The 21,959-nt window shown below is 34.6% G+C and overlaps 1 protein-coding gene across 1 annotated transcript in view; it reads right to left on the reverse strand.

Annotated features, from left to right (window-relative positions):
• LOC111064266 (unconventional myosin-Va) overlaps positions 1-21,959 on the reverse strand; it is a 124,409-nt gene that overhangs the window by 69,000 nt on the left and 33,450 nt on the right. The window contains 8 exon segments of the mRNA XM_039441412.1: positions 725-899; positions 2,928-3,144; positions 3,365-3,371; positions 6,684-6,783; positions 9,651-9,847; positions 15,037-15,213; positions 17,073-17,170; positions 19,676-19,760. Coding sequence (XP_039297346.1) covers positions 725-899; positions 2,928-3,144; positions 3,365-3,371; positions 6,684-6,783; positions 9,651-9,847; positions 15,037-15,213; positions 17,073-17,170; positions 19,676-19,760 — 1,056 coding nt within the window.

Raw genomic sequence — 21,959 nt, forward strand, 5'->3', positions numbered from 1 at the left:
GACTTGAGTCAACAGTTTGATCAATGATTTCAAGATTTTAAAAGCATATCGAATATGGTACAATTCGTCAACTCTCCTTTTGTAGAGATCGATGCAGAAGATTTTGCAGCATATGTGTTGTAAAACATTTTGGTGGAGATCAGGCTTCAGTTGAAATGGAATTTGTGGATTTTTAAAATGATCTTGTCTCTCGGATCACTTTCTACAACTGGAAATATTTGGCCTCAAGTCCCCCAAAGAAAAATATCCAATTATTATTGAAGTTGCATTGAGGTTGAAAGCTATGCTCAGCTCTACCTACTTGTGTGAATCATCTTTTTCAAGTATGTAATTCATAAAAAATCGATATAGGAACATTTTTTGGACAACTGCATCAGAATGGCAGCTACAACGTACACTCCAAACATCAAGAAAATACTTGATGGCCAAAAAGAGTTCCACTGCCCTCATTGAAATGTTCATTTCAACTTTTGTTATACTTTTTGCTATGAGATGAGTAGATTTCAACACTAGAAATGTATTTTTATAGGCAATAAAAGATACTTTCTTTATTCTAATATTGCTTGGTAGCTCACTAGAAGATTTATAAATGCTATTCTAGCTCACAGGCTCATAAGTTTGGCGACCACTGAACTAGATTGTAACAGGAATTGTGTAAAATTGGAAGAAGCTTTCACAATCTGGAAATACGAAGACTTTCATGAAAGGGATTTAGTGAACTGACCGCGTGATTATATCTCATCTCCATGTAGCGACGTCTGGCCAAATAACCTCTTGCTCTAGTCTGGATTCGCAGGGTGATGTATTTCAATTTCAAGTAAACCTCTCTCTTCAACCAGCAACGTACGTACTTTTGAATCACCACAGCGGCGGCATTTCGCCTGATATTGTTTACTTTTCTGTAAACAGAAAACAAAACAAAATTGAACTATTTTAAATGCGCACTTAACATAGGAATGAACCTAGATCAATTCAGGAGTTTGAAAACTCTTTTCAAATATATTCTGACTGAAGTATGCCTATAGTGAGGTCCACGTTAAAATGACATTATTTGATCAACATTCTAGTTGTTATCCTTGTCTATCATTCGACAAAGCAGATGGCACTATCATTTTCTAGCTCCCCAACGTTGCCAGATCATTTTGAACAATGTATTGATCAATATAATTGATTAAGAAAATATTCAATCTCAATTACAATCATTGACAAATATTTTTTATTTACAGATAAAAAATATTGAATTATTTTAAACAATATTACATCAATTATACCGGTATCAGCTAGCCTCTATATAAGGCAGTGACAACGCAGAGAAACATCAACGCGGTTCTCCTATCTTTTCCACTGACAGTATAACCTGGGCCTCATTATAGCCAAGGCAGTGACAGGGCTGAGAATCGTCAACGCGGTTCTCCTATCTTTTCCACAGTATAACATGGACCTCATTATAGCCCAAAAATTATTGTACTGAACAAATTTTTGTTTTTAGAATAGTTCATTTATTTTTGTTTGTATGTTGACAGTTTATGAATAAAATTTCAATTTCAATTATAACCTCTTCTACTCCCAAATTTAGCCAAATAAAATGTCCAACGTATGGGCAACTTCACATTTGGACAAGAAATTACTCACACTGCATCATTAAACAGTTAATATTCAACCTTTACATCAATACAATTGAATTTCACTTTCCATAATCAACTGCTTGTTAATGATCACTTTTTAATACTTTAGATACGACCGAGCAGCCTGATTGATATAGCAATCAGACTGATGTGTCGTATTTATTCATTTATTTAGCGTATGGAATTTTTGTCAAGTTTTGAAAACTTCACACAGTTATAAGTGCACGTCGGGGGTTGAAATGTATTGTATAGTCTGGGGATTGTGTACAGAGAAGTCGTTAGTCACTTAGTCGTAGCTCAAGTATTGGAAAGTCAATACTCACAGATCTTTACATTACATTTACTATCAGTCTAAGTTTCTTTTCAAGTTTTAAAATTTGCAATAATCTAATACAGTATTTTCCAGTTATCAGTGATGGTTTGGTGAAATATTTCTATTTAATTTGGTTTTCAACCTTTCTAAATTCTAAATTCCCAGTTTATATATATATATTTTGGACCAAAATTGGACAAAGCTTATGAAGTGATAAACACAACCTATTTTTGGACAATTTCTATCCAAATTTGGGAAAGGAACAGTTTTGAGCTTTGAGCCTGTTGTACCTTTCCCAATCATTCATAATTAACTTCATTCATAGTTGAGAATGATATTGTATCCATCAATGTATAAATAATAGTATATTTCGCACCTAGAGCAGAAAATGAAATTTTTCCGGCTCGAAATCTAGAAAAGATTGAGAGCCGGAAAAACATTTTTGCCCGTGGTGCGAACGCTATTTACCGCCACACACAAAAATAAACAATATATATATATAAGAATAGTTGTTTACTAAGCACTTCCGAAAGCAGAAGTGGAAGGTGGATAGCTCTAGCAAATCTGAGGTAATCTGAATATCAGGAAATTGTTCAAGTATTTTTATTTTTTATTCTGATTTGTCTAAATAACCTAAAAGATGATGTTCAATTATGTGGGAGGTTGAGTTTATACTTTTTTATTCTTACAAATGACAATGAGATGATATTATTATAAATGTTTTAATTATTGAATAATGAACACAAATAATGAAAAGTTTTTTGATCAGCTGTTTTTTGATCACCTTTCTTAGTTCCATGTTAGCGGCTGAAAAGGGTACTCTTTCCGGCCTAGGCCGGAAGGAAACCTGTTCTGACGTCAGACGAGAGTCGTCTGCAAACAATGTCTTTCAGATCTACGTAGGGACTGGAAAACAGCTGCTTTCTGTGCAGTGTGGCGAAAATAAATTAGCTTAAAATTAATTACAATCAGCAGAGAATTGTCTTTACCTGCGAGCTATCATTCCCCTGGTGAATTTTTGGATGCATCTTGTAGCTTTGACAACTTTGAGGAATCGACGACGATGCAAGAACATGCGCACTGATTTCTGGATGAGTAAACAGCAATTCTTGAGTCGTTCTGCTCTTAGTCTCTCCAAATAAGCCACTTGTCCAGCTCGGAAAAATATTTTTGTCTCTCCGTATTTGTACTTGTCATTGTCCTGCAGACATATTGATAATTTTTTAAAAATGTTTATTGCCATTAAAACTAGTCTCAGAGACTAACCATTAATTTTCATTCCACTATAAATCTTACACTATGAAAAACTATGAAACTTCAGTTGAACCATTGATGAATAAAGTAGTTCAGAGATTAGTAGCACATGTGAATGAGTAGCACATTCACATGATTTACATGGTTCTGGACGCGACGCCACACCCTAACGTCACACCTCCAAGTGGGCACCTGCTGTTAGCATAAATTGAATTAAATTAGATTAAATCAAATCAATTTATTTTCCATTTTTTACAATATATATAGAGCATGAAATTACCATAGTTACTGAAATAATTATATCCTGTGAGGTGTGACACGCGAGCTACTATCGATCAGCACTGCCAAGTCGGTAGGCGAGTATCACAGAGGAATTTAGCATGCATTGCAGTGTAACCACCCCAATTGACAGTGCACCTCAGTCGGGGCAATGCGCAGTTCCGGTCGTACGTGGGCCTGGTCGGGGCCTGGACGTATCCTCTAACTCGTCTATAGGCCAGGAAAAATACTCGTAGTTCCCAATTTTGTATACGTCTCCAAGGTGGGCGCTTGCACGTCTCCACACAGGACACCAAAAAGGGACGCGAGCGTTTCGGGAAGAAGCACCAGTGAGAGGGGTTTCTCGACATGCTATGATGCTACTTCCAGAGACGACAGAGACGGAGGCGCTACCCAAGTCCCACAATCTGGCACATAGGAGTTTCAAATGCCTGCTACTTCGAAAGACGGGGGTACCCTGGTTCCCATAGTTTGGTTTCTCACTGGCTAACCCCGGACAGCCTTCACTGTGCCCAGCAACTCCCAGAGACGGATAATTTAGGTAACTCGGTCGAACCATGAACCTCCCATAGTCTGGAGCCTTCACCTAGCCGTACACCCGTAAGCCAGACTACTTCCAGGGACGGAGTCACACTGTCATCACGTGTGCTATGGTTCCCTCTGGTTGGCAGTTTTTCCCTCCACCATGAGAACCAGCACCCGCGGCTGGGGGATCCAGTACTTCCTGAGACGAGGCGAGGAACGAAATCCAAAGAAGCTCTGAAAAGAAGTCCCTAAACCTAGCGCCGCAGTGCAGGATGGTTTCTCACAGCTTGGCGTTGTTGTCATTTGTGATGGGTGTCTGGCTTGGAAGTGTTTCGGCCGCATTGCAGGATGACTGTTAACAGTTGCCGGAAGATCAACAGCTGGGTTTTTTCGTTATTTTTCGTGATAGAGAAATTCTGATTGCAGATTCGTTCTCAACGACCCCAAGTTTAGCCTGAAGGCTCAGAATGTCAACATAACTTTTAAATAATTAAAAATCATCATGAAAAGTCATTAATATGGTAGTACACCACGTTTCTGGAAACTTTTTACTGGTGACTGGAGTTATTATTGACACACAAAAATAAAATAGTCGAAAGAAAGAAAACTGCTGATGAACGCGAATAAGACCGTCACTGCATTGTTCTATTGTCTCAGCTGCTTGGCTGAGCCTGGCTGGAGGGATCAAATAACCGACAGGATTGATCTTTCGTCTGTCCGCTAGGCGGAACTACGCCGACCATTGCTGGGTGGAAGATGTTACTGCGGCCGCTCGCATTCCCACCAACGCTGCTATTATTTGCTGTCTCAGCGCCTAGTCCGAGTCAGACAAGCATCCAGCCTGCACTGCGGAGCTAGGTTAGGAGCTCAAGCTCCAGTCTGATCCCTCAGGGACCACATATGATGTACAACTTATAATTACGCCGGTGCCACACTCTTGCCGAGTGCGTATAAATGAAGATGAACGCGAGAGTGTGGATGAAAACTATGTCACCGCTCGCCTTCACTCGGCTCAGCTCGCCTTCGCTCCGATTTTTGTCGGGACGAGACGAGTGAAGGCAAGTGGCCAGTAGAGCATCCACAAATATATCCCATCCACACTCTCCTCAACCATTGCGTGCTTACGGCAAGCGACTCGGCAAGAGTGTGGTCCATGCATTAGGAGGGATCATGGCAACAAAAGATACGAAGTGAAAATAAAAATGTTTTATTGAAAGAAGTAGTGTCTTCAGAGCACAAGTTCTAATTATACCGACAAGTAGGAAACAGTTGCAAATTAAACAAAAAATTCACTCGAATGTGTGGGATTTTAAAATTGGATGAATAGAGTAAAATTATACTTGCACAGGATGATTTTTCTAGTCCTGTTGACTAGTTTTTTTATTCAAATTCTAAAACGGAAATTCGTGTAAAAAATGTATAGTTGTTATATTATACAAAAATGCTATATTTTATTACTCATTTCTTGGATAATAAATGTTATTGAAGAATATGCTTAAAATGTCCATCCATTGAGGTAATACACTCTTAGAATTTTTCACCATCATTTAAATTTTCTTTAGTAAAAGATATTCTCTTCATACGACGACCGGACATTCCACACGGAATGTAAAGGTGCGTACAGACTTTCGCTCTGCTCCGCAACCGAACGTCACTCCAGCAGAGCGATTGATGATCGACCGGCGAGCAACAGTGGTTCGACCGGGGAACGCGAGAAGATCTAACATCTTCCGTAACGTCCATGATGGGTGCGTAGGCGGAGCGACTGTGGTTCGATGGTGGTACGAGGGCGGTAAGAGGGAGGAGCGTGCATGGAAGCGCGAATATGTGTACGCAGCTTTACACAGCTCAAGGATAGTCAACTCACACTGCCGTGTGTAAACCGAATGAGTAGGGTAAACAACTTCATGGGACAAAACAAAATCCCTTTATTAGAAATGAATTACCATACATAATAAGGTGACAGGACTAAAAAATCAATCTAGTTTTTCTTTTTTTTAATGGATGTTTTGATTTACATTGAATTGTACCTACGTTTATAATTAGGAAAACTATCTTCCATGATTACTATTCTATTTATTATGGGAAAACGAAGACATCGCGCATGCAAAAGTTCTGTCAAGCTGTCAGAAGGGTAAATCAGTGAGGTGCGAAGAGAGCGCGCTCTGAAATGATGCGCGCTCTTTTCGTACCTCTACGATTCAAGTGTGACAAGTTAGTGTTGACAAGAGTTCAAAATTCAGGCTGATATATATAGCTTGGAACGTAAGTCTCTACATTAGAACGAGCGTTAGCGAAGTTCTAACTTTTGACTTACTGAAGGCGTTTTCTGCCTGTTTTTATGTTCGACAAGAACTTTAGAGAGAATTGATCAATCAGCTTCAAATTTTGAACACGAATTCTTCAAACCTTTTTACAGGTCAAGTTCGTTGGACAACAAAATTGACTCACTCCTTCACGATATAGAAATAACATTGGAAGTGCATAAGATAAAAAATTGTTTTGATTTTATATCACACAGACTGTCAGACGGACAGACTTTATGTGCTGACACATGATTTCAGTTGCAATAATTTCAACAACATAGAAGTCTAAATTACTTCCATGTTGTTGAAATTATTGCAGCTTTGAATTAATTTAGCAGAATCGTACTCCAGTCAAAAAATAAAATTAACACTTAAAATTCAACGCAAAATTCTTTCACACGTGCTTTTCAAGTCATCTCTATCAATATCTTTTGATCGACAAAGAACTCTGTAGCGATTGAAGAAATCTATGTAGAGCCATCTGAAAAATAATCAAGTAATATTATTATAAAGGAAAATCTATTGCGATTTGTTAAATTTTCACAAGTATTTCAAGTTGAATAGTTTGATCAAACCAAGACTTGAATTTGGATTTTGTGTTGTAGAATTTCTGTTATCGGATATCAGTGGACATCTTTGTACAACGTGTAATTGTATTATTTTATAATCTTTATTTTTTTAATGTGCAAGATTGTTGTTGTGATAATATATCAACTGTACTATTCATAATTTCTGATTATGTGTAATGTATAAATTGGAAGAATAAATGAGTTTATTATTATTATTTATTATAGTATATCAGTAGACTCAGATATAAGTAAACTATCACAGCTTGGAAGAAGATAATACCTAATAATACTTATGAACGAACAATTTTTTTGCAAACTACAATTTATTTGATTGAAAAAACATTAAATTTTGGTATATTTAAAAAATGGAGGTTTTAAGTCAGCTCGCACATCTGAGCAACAAGCAACAACCAATAAGCAACATCGGTGCTATAGTAATATTTGTGTTGCTATCCTTGTCTATCATTCAACAAATCGGATACCACTATCCTTTTCTAGCTCCGCAACGTTACCACATCGTTTATTAACAATGTAGAAATATAATTAATTAACAAAGCATAGAAACATATTTTTGACAAGCAACAACCAATAAGCAACATCGGTACTATAGTAATATTGGTGTTGCTATCCTTGTCTATCATTCAACAAATCGGATACCACTATCCTTTTCTAGCTCCGCAACGTTACCACATCGTTTATTAACAATGTAGAAATATATTAATTAACAAAGCATAGAAACATATTTTTGACAAGCAACAACCAATAAGCAACATCGGTGCTATAGTAATATTGTGTTGCTATCCTTGTCTATCATTCAACAAATCGGATACCACTATCCTTTTGTAGCTCCGCAACGTTGCCACATCGTTTATTAACAATGTAGAAATATAATTAATTAACAAAGCATAGAAACATATTTTTGACAAGCAACAACCAATAAGCAACATCGGTGCTATAGTAATATTTGTGTTGCTATCCTTGTCTATCATTCAACAAATCGGATACCACTATCCTTTTCTAGCTCCGCAACGTTACCACATCGTTTATTAACAATGTAAAAATATAATTAATTAACAAAGTATTTGATCTTGATCATGAAAATTTATTTTTCCTACAGTTACCTTGAAAAGTGACCATTCCTGCACTGATTACAGAACGCAATGAATCACTTTTCCGCTCTAGTGCGCAAAGTATTACTTTGCGTACTCTTAATACTTGTAATAATGCGTTTTATCTTGCAGCCATCCCAATCAGCTATTGACATTGTTGGCGTGTATTTAGAATGCGAATTTGTTCTATCTATATTTTTTCGGATGTTCAAATAAATAAAAATGAGAACCAACTCATTAAATTATACATTTTGAATATTATTAATTATTCTTTATTTCAAATAATATTTTTTCATTCATAAATTGATTAGTTGAACAATTATTTAAAAATTGAGATTTACTCAAAATTATTCAAATTTTCAAATTAATTGGATTAATTTAATTTTTAATTTGAATAAATTATCGATTATTAATTTTCAATTGGATTATCAAGTTTAAAATAAATTAAAGTTGTTATTAATAACAAATTATATAGACAAACATTTGATGGATTTCAGCCATCATTTTACCCATAATCAACCACTTCTCATATTCAATGGTAACTGTAGGAAAAATGTAATGTGAAATACGTGAGCAAAGTTCCTCTGCTGCACTCAAGAAACCATTCCGCCCTCGCCTACGGCTCGTGCGTAAACGTTTCTTTCGGTGCAGCAAACTGTCACTTTGCGCACTAGTTGCACAAATAACTAATTCAATCATAGGAACATATTTTTCCTTGACTAATGAATTAAAATTCATTATTTTTAAAATGAGAATGAACAGTTAATATTACATCAGATATACCGGTATCAGCTATCCTCTATAAGAAGACAGTGACAGAGAATCAGGTACGTTGTTCTTCTATCTTTCTCCACTGCCATTATAACGAGGACCTAACTAAAGTGTACGAGCTCACCATGACCACACATTCAAAACCAATTTCGTTCCCACGTGAAAAAACAGCTGTTCCGTTGGCCGTTTTCACACTTACCGATTTCTCGACGACACGACAGGACAGGAAGCTCTCCGATTGGCTGATTCTAGATACGCAAACCCAATCAGACAATCGGAGATATACATAATTACAACACAAGAAATAAAAATAATTTTACAATAAAGAAACACAATAAGGAAAAATATAAACAAAGTCCAACGTACATGGGAATAAAATTTATTGGTTGTCTCCCAGGTTACATAAGACATGAACCTCATAGATCAGCAATTCAAGGAATTGCTGAGAGCATATTTGATAGATTTAGCATAAAAAATGAATTTTATACAGTCACTATTTCTCTTTAGATTTAAGTTAGTTTTTAGTTTTTGACTTTTTCATGTACATTTTCATGTATGTTTTGGAAAGAAATAAATGATTGATTGATTGATTGATGGAGACCTTCCTGTCATGTCGTGCCGTGTCGTGTCGTCGAGGAATCGGTAAGGCGGCTCCCACACTTGAGCAACAAGCAACATGTCAAAAACAATTGTTACATTGAGAAAACTCAGCTGTCTCAAAACTGCCAAATTTTCTCAATCAGCTGATTAAAAATGAAATGCACGTGTTCGTGACAACTTCATAGATGTTCGGGATAGAAAAGTCAGCTGTCTCGAAACTGTCATGTGTTCTCAATCAGCTGATTAAAAATGAAATGCACGTGTTCGTGGCGCACAAGTCTGTACGCAGCTTTACATACCTTGATGGGAAACCAGCTGCGCTAATACGTATTGTCTCTAGCACACCACAGGCGCGCAACTGCTGAACTGTTCGTGGCGCGTTGTACTCGAAAGCATGCTTCGAATCATTCGGTTTAATGCACCGTATATAGTGAGGAGTAGTTGCATTCAAGGTTGACATTAATGCATTCAGTGAATCTCTGAATTGTGAGCCCACCTAGAAATATATGAAGAATGAAACTACATTAACTAACGTACTATAATTAGTACGTAACTAACGCAATTCTGTACATTAATAAAAACAAAGACAAATTCACTACTCGTAATACACCATATCTAATACGTCCAAATGTTTTCAATACCTACAATAACCTATTCACTAGACTTACATCTTGCAAACACCAATTGTCCTTCTATTGACATAGAATAATAAATTGTCTACCTGAAAAATTAATTCTAAATAGAATTACTAAGTGTTTAATTTATGAAATAAGAAAGTGGGTATGTAGGAAAGTTCACTTCGGACTTGAGATTTCAGAAGATTAATTGACTTTTTGTTCTAGTGCTTACATTGTTATATTGTACAATCATGCATTTATATTCTAGTGTTTATATTGCATATTGTTTCTTCTGGTACTAATTAAATTGTCTTAGATATCCATCCTAATTACCTTTAACATTTTTGAACTCTCTTCCAGAGCTCAAGCATTAGCTTTTCTGGGAGAGCCCATTATTTCAATATTAAAATAAAAGAAAACATTCGTTGAATATGTTTTTAAATTAGTTTAGATTATAATTAGTTATAACATTATAAGAATGTTTTTGTTTCACTTGTTTGTAAAATAAAGAATGGCAATAAAATTGATTTGATAATTTGATAAAGACATTTCACAACAAATATACATTTTGAAAATAAATATTCACATATTCTTTGTTGGTAGTCTATAAATGGTTGTGAACAAAATATTAAGATTCGTGTTCATTTCAAGACTGAGGTCAAGTGGTATCTTCCAACTGGTTCAAGTCAATAATGAACATCTTCTTATAATCGTAATGAAAATCGAAAATCGTTCATTCAATCGAAAAGTCCTTGGGATGTGATCACATTAGATATGTGCAATTGCACGCTTGGTTATGCATCACCACGCGCGGAGATGAGAAACAAAATGTGGAGAGATCAATAGGAACACTCACAGTGAAAGCGTGCACGCGAAACACCGCGTCTCACAAGGTGTCAAACTATCAAAAGATAAACTGAAAAGCTCCAATAAAATAAATAAATAAATAAACTACCGCGACATGTGGTACCGAATACCACGACATATCATACGAACAACCGGTTTCATGCGACACATGTCCGACAAAAGAATCTGTGCGAAAGAAAGAATCTTTCTTGAACATTAATGCCATAGCACAGTACCTCTCTCAACTCAAATTAGGAATTAATGAATCAAAATCCCATTTTTTACAATTTAAACATAGAAATAATTCCAGGATAGATCAACTTATTAATGTACAGATAAATGAAAAAAATGTTAACCAGCCTAATTTCGTGAAATTCCTAGGGGTTGCTCTGGATCAGCATCTCTCTTGGGATTTCTCTACTGATCAGCTCTGTGGGAGGATTGCATCTGGAGTCTTTGAACTCCGACAAATAAGAAGATTGAATGATACCAAACTCACAATGGCAGTTTACCACTCACTCATAATGTCACACATCCGCTATGCCATTGTTGTGTGGGGTGGGTCGTGCCAGAATTTGGAGAGGGTGTTCAAGCTCCAAAAAAAGCTGTTAGAGCGATCAAAGGTATTATGCCTTTAGAGTCCTGTAGTAACCACTTTAAAGAATTAGGCATACTAACCGTTCCCTCTATTTATATCTATGAGGTGATTATGCATGTTAGAAGAAAGACAATGACTAGAAATGCTGATTCGCATGGATACAATACTAGAAATAGAGGAGACTATGTTTCACTGTATCACAGAACAGCTCTTTTTAAGAAACCTACATATATGGGCCTTAAATTTATCAGAAAGCTTCTTACTCACTTGAAAAATTGTGAAGATGTCGATGTTTTTGAGAAGGAATTAAAAAGTTTTTTGATGCTTGGAGTATTCTATACCACAGAAGAGTTTGTGTGTAGAGAGGGTTCCTTTGTGTGATTTTTTTTCTTCTTTTTTTGTAATACTGTATGTATTATAAATTTTTGACAATTCCTATACTCTGATTAGAGTCTCTGGGAAGCTTTAAAAACAAACAAACAAACAGACACACAGATGTCGGAGATCTGTCGCAAGTAGTGTGTAAAGCTCTGATTTTACAACACAGGTTAGTTCACATGCGACATGCCTCGGACACGACACGACACCAGTGTTTAAGCCGTACAAGGGTGTGATCACATTGATTGCGTATATTTGCAAGTGCACGCTTGTTTATGCATGACCAAATGCACAGATGAGAAACAAAATCTGGACAGAACAATAGGTACATTCACACTGAAAAGCTCAACTCACTCAGGTCGACTCAGGTCGAGAAGAGACTCGACTCTAGTCGAGAGCATGTGTTTTCAAATGGTGACGTCGCGGAGACTAGAATCGACTGGTCTGAGTGTCACCATTTGGAAACACATGCTCTCGACTAGAGTCGAGTCTCTTCTCGTTCTGAGTCGCGTAAGTGTGAGTCGATCCTTAGTCGACACTTTCTGTTTGATTCCATGCTCAAAATATGTTTTCTTCTAACATATATTTTCTATTTTACAGGACTTGCATGAACAGAAAGAGAGGTTATTATCTGAGGAGAATCGCATTGTAATGTAATCATTTATTTATTTATTTATTCATTTGTTGTATAAAATACTATAATCATAATACAATTATGACATTGGAGGAGAAACTAGGCTGAGCCTGTACTATTTCTCTCCAAAAATTTTGATAAAATGTTAATGTTGTCCAAAAGATAAGGTTATGTAATCACACACTGCTTCGTTTCTTGATTTTCGGTCCAGGAATGATGATTTAAAATTTTGAATTTTGAAGGTTGATTTTATACTCTAAATGAATCACACAATGTATCACAATAAATTAAAAAACTTTAGAAATATTGCTCTTATTTAAAAAATTTTAATACAAAATCAAAAACCTACTCACTATTTGTTATTCACAGCTGAAAACTGTGATTGAGAAAAATTTTGAAGGGTAGAGGAGGTAAGATAATATTTCATTTAAAACTAGTATTAATTGAAGAGACTTGAAATGTTGTCAAATTATCCACTTTATTTTTATTCGGCTCAACTCAAAGCGTTCATTTGCTAGTTGCGTTCAGTGTGAGCAGCTACATGCAAATCAAAACGTTTTTCAATGGCACTTTCCAGATTTTGTTTTTCGGCTCATGCATGATATGACGTGCACTTGCACATACACGCATTCATTGTGTGATCACACCCTTACTCTAAAGAATTTCAAGGTTCTGATCCTGAATAGATTCATTGTGATGAATGAAAATTCTTCAAAACAATAAATCATACAGTAAACTGTCATCAATCGCCTAATTCCTCTACTATTGGTGTATGTTGTATCAAGTGAGGTATATTTTAATGTGAAATAAGCGCTTAACAGGTATGATAATCTTTTTTTGGCGGAATTGGGACTTTTAAAGAACTGTAACACTTCTTATTTATTTTAAGTAGGTTTTTTCTGTCCAAACAGGTTTTTGTAACCTTTGGGATTATTTTCCATATAAATTGATTTTTTGTAATGTTCTTCAGGGTATGATTGTGATTTTTTAGTTATATAGTAATTATTTCAGTAACTATGGTAATTTCATGCTCTGTATATATTGTAAAAAATGGAAAATAAATTGATTTGATTTGGATTTTAGTCGTCTCTACCACTCAACCTTGACATTACAGAATACAATAAAGTTAAAAGTAACGCACAACAATAAATAGAATGAATAATAATTATGGCACTACAAATAAAAACATGGATGACATGGAGAAGAACGGTTGAGGCAGAGTGCAAGCAACAGCTATAGTGAGGTCCACGTTATAATGGCAGAGAAGAAAGATAGGAGAAAAACGTTGCCGATCCTCTGTCTTGTCAATGCCTTCTATAGACGGTAGCTGATACAGATTTATTAACTGTTCATTCTCGTTTAAAATAATCAATTATATTTTATTAGGCAAGAAATTATATTTTTCAATAATTTCATAATGTATTTTTATAATCAAGATGAATTGGTTTATTGGTTTATTATACTGTCATGGATAGTGACAAGCACCATATTGACAATAGTCATTTAGTCAGCAATGAAATATTTTATTAATTAATTATTAATTCTACAATGTTAAAAGACGATCTGGCAACAGAGCATAGCGGGAAAGAGATAGCGCTATCCGCTTTGTTGAATGATAGACAAGGATAGTAATACCATTGCCAATCAAACACAGCCATTTTAACGTGGACCTCACTATAGACTAGGCCAGAGGTCAAGAGACTCGCAGCCGGCAGAGAGGAATGGGAACATTTTCGGATGCCCTATGATTCTCAAGGAGCGAAAGGAACTAAGTCAAGTGAGATAAAATTATAGTAAACCAGCTGATTTAAGAACAATCCAACATAAATAATCAACATGAGTGTGAGAGGAGATTGTATATTCCTCCACCTCCTGTCTAAAGTGCTTACTTTACTCCCTGGAACATAATACTAGAGTGACACTTTTTCGCTCTCGGTAGTAAAAAACAGGAAAACTCCCTAAAGCGTAAAGTAACTCCATTTAAATAGCATGGGAAGCATCTCTATTTTAAAAACGTACATTTGAAATAGGTTAGAAGGTCTAAGCTCAGATGAGGAAGCATATAGAGTAGTCATTAAACCCACTAAATTCAAAACCTCAACCAGACATTTGATCAATATATGAAATTTATGTTTGTATGCTAAAGTTATTACAAACTTCACATCACTATACTGAAAAAATGTATAAATCTTTTTATTCCATGTTATTCAAAATACCAGCCAACGAATATTCCTCATTAACTAATCAAATTTGAAACGGGAACTTCAACATAGCTGTAGTTGTGGCGGCCATTGTTGTTACAACTTTAGCCGACAGATAGTGCTGTCGGAGGAGAACTGTGATTACAAGCCAGCTGTTTCTGTTTACTTTTAAGATTATGTTGTAACACATTGTTTGGTCACATACGTTTTTAAAAATTATTTTATTTGCAGTTTCTATAAAAATGTAGGTGGAGGAAAATTGTTGTGTATATCACGAGTGAAAAATGTTTTTTCTCCCTCAGGAAAATTGTTGCACTCGGCTTCCCCTCGGGCTTCAAACTTTTCCCTCAGGGAGAAAAAACAGTACTTTTCACTCTAGATATACAAATAACTATTAATTTTATGGCTTACTGTTTTTTTATTCTTCGTTGATGATCCAAGAGTAGCAGACTTGAGTGATGTTTGGTGCTCTAGTTGATTTCTTTTTGGGTTGGTGTTGCTCTTCGGAACAGCCAGCTTTTTCTCAGAGTCGGGATCACGGAACAGTTTTTGAACTAGTCTGTTGTTTCCATTTCGAATAACAGCAACCTAAGTAACATTTAAAATTACCGTACATTACAGACAAACAATTACAACGAAAAATACATAGTATCACAAGTTTTCAATTGAGCCTGATTAAAGTCAAGTTTCGATTTGGTATTTTCAAGATTATACAGAGTGTTTCTAAAATAGACTGTTACAAACTTCATGAGGTGTTTCCTTACATCGAAAAAAGAAACGAGTTTAGTTAACATGGATCTTAAATGCTTTGTTACCAAGATAATAATGACGAAAGATTTGACATTTTTTCTTCAAATTTCTATTTTTAATGAATATTGAGAAAAAGGGCAACATTTGCTATGAGAGTCACAATCACAATTGAAATTTCATAATGGTGCTTGTGATAAGAGAAATTACTGTGATTGCGACATTGTAATACAGTCCGACTCCATAAAATATCTTGGTGTTATGCTTGATGATAGGCTGACTCGGTCTAATCATGACTAATCATATTAAAAATCTGAGAACATATATTTTTATCCTCCTGAGAAAATTCTATTTTCTTAAAAAAATGCTTCCTCAGCAGTCTTGAGGGAATTTTATTTTGCTTTGGTTGACTCTAAAATTAACTTTGGTATAGCTTGTTGGGGCTCTACATATAAAACCAATTCAAAGCCTCTAGTCACCTTACAAAAATCAATAATCCGAGAGATGAAAGGTGTTAGGAGAACACTCGTTGCCAATCTTCCAATTTTACAAATGTCAACCAATGCGGTATATTTTTGTTTTTAAGGTTATGTCTTCTTTCTTTCTGTTATCAGGTGATCGCAGTAGGCAGGTATATGAGGTGGATCATCTATATAGCACAAGAAGTGCAACTAATAACATTTTAAGGCTTCCTAGACCACATAAAATATGATCATATGCTGATAGTGAATGTTTTTGTGATTTTTCTGGCTTCAAATTTATCAAGTTTTTTAATATTTTTCAATTTATTAATGCATTTTCAAGTGTAATAATAATTTGTTTCATCTTTCTGATCAACCGAGATACAAATTTTTTAGTATAATGTATATTTGGACTGTAAATTTTTGTGATCTTTATAAAAGTGTTTTCATAACCTCATTTGAACTATTTTTATCAAAATTAGGGAGATGAACAGTTTTGGGTTTATCCTGTTGATTCTCTCCCAATCATTAATTTGATGTTGTGATTAAGGAATGTAATAAATGTAATAAATGTAATAAATGTAATAAATGTAAATGTAATAAACCTTTTTCCAAAATCATTTGTTTTCCTTGGCCCAAAATTTTTCAACAATGTGCCTGACTCAATTAAAATAGCTAATAATATTTTTTATTTAAAAAACAGATTTTCAAATGGCTTATATTAGCCAGGCTAATGGCTAGTATTTCACCAGAACTTATTGAAAGTTTATTCATTGTAACTAATTGATTAAGTTGTAAAATAATAGCACTTGTACACATGTAATTTCTATTCTTCAATTGCATAAATGGTGAGTGAATCTGCGAGTGAATGTAGTAGCATTAACTAAATTTTTTTACAAGAGACTCCTACTTGCAAACAAATTTTTTATAATTTAGCAAGTAGTATTTTTGTTTTGACTAATGAATTATAGTGATTTTGTATGATAGTAACAAAATTCATTTTGTTTTGTTATATCCTAGTTGGATAAGTTTATTAATCTACAAAATGTTATATAATGTGAAGTGTCATTTATGATGATGTCAAAATAAAAAAGTGATTTGATTTTGATTTGATTTGAGTCATTTTCCAACTTCAAAGGTATAGAATAGGATACTCTTTTATTGACCAGAATTTTGAATGTTGGTTTTTGATAAATTACAAGAAATTGGAGACAAAAATAGTTGATATTGAAGTCTTACCTGTTCTTCTATCACAGTATCTCGATTTTTCTCAAGGAATCCATTGACTTCATATTCGACCCTATCAGCAAAATGTTTGATCACAAAAGAATTCGTACCTGAAATTTATAAATTTGTTGATAACATTTCAATTATTTTTTAAAAATTTAATAACAATTCTCATTGATAAAAAAGTCATCAAATAAAAAGGTCATTCTATTCTACTATATAAATTCAGAGCTGAATTTTATTCTTTATTTATTCTTTTTTTACAATGAAGCAGAGATTGGGAGAGAAAAGCTAAGAATACCTAAAAACCAAGTAAAATAAAATAAATATTTCCCAAAAAATCTAATACTACAACATAAATTACACAAAATATTAGATAAATTACAATTACATTCAATAGTTAGTTACAAAAATTCTATTTTTCTCCCAGTACTATTTCTAGAGAATACTATTTCTCTCCCAAATTTAGATCTTGAAATTTTCAAAATATATTTGTTGAAAGAATGCGGAAAACAGGACTTTGATAATAATTTTCAACAACAAATGAATCTAAATCCAATAAATTTTGAATGCAGTTATGTAAGCGGAAGTCTTTGATTGACAAAGAGATCTTTTCGAATGCTCCCCCTCATGGTAAAATCAGGCCTTTGCTAATTACTAATATTTTATGTTTTCAAGCTATATTATAATTTAAAAGGGTACTGAGATTTATATTTTGTTTTATATTAAAAGTAGCCCTAAAGAAAAAAGATTATATTATTATGTTTTTCAGCATACCAAGTTTGTCTACAGATATTACACATGGTAGTAAATAACAATTTATCATGGGACTTGATGAAAATAAATCAATCAGACATTGTATTCATTTCAGCAACATGATATTTGTTCAAATTGTAAAGAAATACAAATTTATTCATGTCTATCGCAGGCAAAACAGAGGCAGAGTATCGGTAGGTAATGCTGTCTAAGGATAGTATATAGCTAATAATATACATACCGGGTGCTTCAAAAAAATGTATACACACTTTAAACAATCGTAGTTTTACCGCTCTACAAGGCTAATGTTATATTTCTTCGCCAGGTGGCAGCATAATCGTCCCTCTATGTTATATTGTTAGTTGGAATTTGTAATATCAACATGGCGGACGTACGTTTCAGTATTGAAGAACGTAAGCAGGTTATTAAGTGGTAATGAAAGTTTGAGAATGTAAATGAAGTTCAAAGACAGTGGAGAAGGGAGTATGATACAAAACCACCTTCAAGATTAACAATTACACGCATACGAGACAAATTCGAAGTTCATGGAACAGTGTGTGATGTGCATAAAGGTCATTCAGGTCGGCCTCGAACAGCTACAAGGGATGAGTCATCAACGGCAGTTTTGGAACTGTTTCAACGGTCTCCTAACAAATCTTCAAGGCAAGGGGCACGTGAAAGTGATGTAAGTGCTAGCAGCGTGCTACGCATTCTGAAGAGAGGCAAGTATCATGTTTACATTCCAAGGCTGGTGCAACAGCTAAATGACGACGATCCAGATCGAAGGTTGCAATTTTGTGAATGGATTCAGGAGATGGTGATACGTGAACCAGGATTTATGGGTAGCATCATTTGGTCGGATGAAGCCCAATTCAAACTTAATGGAACTGTCAATAGGCACAATTGTGTTTACTGGGGTGAAGAAAATCCTCACATTACAATTGAAAAAGCTGTAAATTTGCCTGGTGTAAATGTGTTGTGCGGTTTGTCTTCAAGGGGACTCATTGGACCTTTTCGATTTGAAGGCACTGTAACTGGTATTAATTACCTAACAATGCTTGCTGATTCCATATTTCCTGCCATTCGTGCATTATACGGTAATGATGATTTTTATTTTCAACAAGATGGTGCTCTGCCGCACTATCACAGGGACGTACGAGCTTACCTGGATCAAAATTTACCAGGCCAGTGGATAGGACGCAGGGGGCCAATCGAGTTTCCAGCACGCTCTCCAGACCTTACACCACTGGATTTCTTCTTGTGGGACACAGTAAAAGATGAGGTGTACAAACGTAAACCACGTAACCTAGACATTCTTTGGAATGAGATTCAAGCAGTGTGTAGAGAAATCTCATTGGACGTTTTGATACGATGTACAGAATCAGTGGTGACTCATACTCAGAATTGTATTGATGCTGCAGGTTACCAATTTGAACAGTATTAACATTTGTTATTTATGTTTCATTCACATTGGACTTTCAGCTTTCTATTTTCCTGAAATTTAACTTTGTAGAACGGTAAATAAATTTTCTATGAAAGTTCAAAGTGCGTATACATTTTTTTGAAGGCTTGCCATGGCAAGGCAGAGTATCGGTAGGTAATGCTGTCTGAGGATAGTATATAGCTAATAATATACTAATCTTGACCGCTGTCCTCCTATCTTTCTCCACTCATAAGTATATCTTACTCAATACTCTATCTTTTATAACGTGGACCTCACTATAGAATCAGTTTTTCTTTATATAGTATTTACTGAATGTGATCATTGAATTCCAACAGTCTAGTACAGACATTGATGTAGGATTCTTGGGAACTCATTATTTTCAAAAGAATCAGTTAGGTACTAAAATCATACTCACCAAAACGAGGTTTGGCAAAATGGTCCCATTTTGTACATTTTGAGTACAGTTTTTCAGCCCATGATGAATCGGACCCTTTTGGCATCTGAAATTTCAAAAATATCAAATGTTGAAGTTGAATACCACAACAATAAAATAAATACCTCAAATTGAAAATAATAAGAACACATGACTGAATATTCGGAAGACATATTTGGCAATATTTCAATCTTTGATCACAAAAGAATTCGTACCTGAAATTTATAAATTACACATAGTAATGAATAACAATTTATCATAGGACGTGATCAAAATGAATCAATCAGACATGGTATTCATTTCAGCAACATTATATTTGTTCAAATTGTGGAGAAAAACAAATTTATTCATGTCTATCGCAAACTAGGTATCGATTTGGATCAATATACAGAGTATTTTTGGAATAAACCGACAAACTTTGTGAGGTGTTCCCTTACATAAAAATAAAGAAAACAGTTCCAGTAAACTTGGGTCCTAGAATGATTTGTTACCGAGAGAGCCTGTTCACATGACAGCGATTTACGCTCGGTTGACCAACCGAGCGGTTGCCAGGTATAGGGAAATACATGGTGCCGTACACATGCATCGCTCGGTTTTAGTAGTCGCCGGCGAATCGCGGCGGTTGTAGTCTCCAGTCCAACCGCTCGGTTGTCGCTCGGTTACCGGGCGAATCGATATACTAGAGCAGGCATGAGAGCGTACACATATCTTCAGTCAACCGAGCGGTTTCGAGCAGAGCAGTTCACATAGCGCACATTCTATTACAATTTCAGTTCAATTAAAATTTATTCTATTAAAATTTTTAGTTCAGTTAGTTAGTAAGTTCAGTTTAGGACATCCCTTGTCCAGGTTGGGACATTGAATTAAAAATAAGCAATTCGTTATTTTTGTCAAGTTATTAGAAACATTTGAATTTACATTTCATTATAAAAATTAATAGTATAAATTCTAATTTTCATTATTTGTGTTTATTATTCAAGAATCAAAACATTACTAATAATACAAACATATTGACATTTAAAAGTATAAACTCAATCTTCCCCATTAAAACATAATTGAAAATGATCTATCAGGTTATTTAGGTACATAATGAATTATTTTTGGTCATTTTTAGTATATTGAATAGCTTTCTCAAAAATTGGTATTTTCAGAAAATGTTTGTTTTATTCAATCAAAACATTGATTCTTCCATGAAAAATTTATCTTCCAAATCTCATGGATTTATCTCTTACCGTATTTGAAATGTTCTGTTCCAAAAATTTAAACTTTAGGCGCTCATATCTCAAAAAGTAATGATCAGAAAAAAAGTTTTTCTGAGAAAAATTTTCCATTTTGATAGCTTGATGATATACAAATCGAAAAACTTTGAAAAATATCACAAGTAGAAAGTTTAATTTCAGCCTTTGCACAGTCTCAACCGAGTGCAAACCGCTCATGAATCGCTGTCATGTGTACGAGGCTGGCAAATCGAGCGATTTGCCAACCGCGTGACAACCGAGCGTAAATCGCTGTCATGTGAACAAGCTCTAATGAATGATAACGAAAGATATCTCACATTTGTCTTCAAATTATTAATTTTGTAATTTTGAGGCGGATTTTTGAATAATCAATTATTCTCATGTAAAATAAGCTGAGAAATTTAATGGAACCAGTCAGAAGTTTGTAGCTTTGATTAATATTGAGATAAATAATGACAAAATATGCTATGAACATTTTTCCTCAGATTTAAATTCTCTACAATATTACATCATTCAAAGAACCGTTCTATAATAAAGTATATTATCCCTTTAAAGTTGAAAAGTGAGTTTTTTAGCATATTTTTCTCATTATCTCAATAACCATTAAAGTTACACAATTTAACTGGTTTCTTGGACTATATCATAGACGATATAATTATTACTTTGAATGAAAAAGACTAAGAAATTGTCAAAAAACCACAGATTTATTGATACTTAGAAAGACCGGTTTCCGGATCTGTGGTTTTTTGACAATTTCTTAGTCTTTTTCATTCAATATGAATAATTACCACAATATCAACTTCTCAACTATACAAAAAGTGAAATTCTTATTATTATAATTATATCATCTATGACAGTGGTCGCCAAACTGATGAGCCTGTGAGCTAGAATGGCATTTATAAATCTTCTAGTGAGCTACCAACGAATATTAGAATAAAGAAAGTATCTTTTATCGCCTATAAAGATACATTTCTAGTGTTGAAATCTACTTATCTCATAGCAAAAAGTACAACAAAAGTTGAAATTTA

The sequence above is a fragment of the Nilaparvata lugens genome, chromosome X (genome assembly GCF_014356525.2).
Source record: "Nilaparvata lugens isolate BPH chromosome X, ASM1435652v1, whole genome shotgun sequence".
In the NCBI taxonomy this organism is placed as follows: Eukaryota; Metazoa; Arthropoda; class Insecta; order Hemiptera; family Delphacidae; genus Nilaparvata; species Nilaparvata lugens.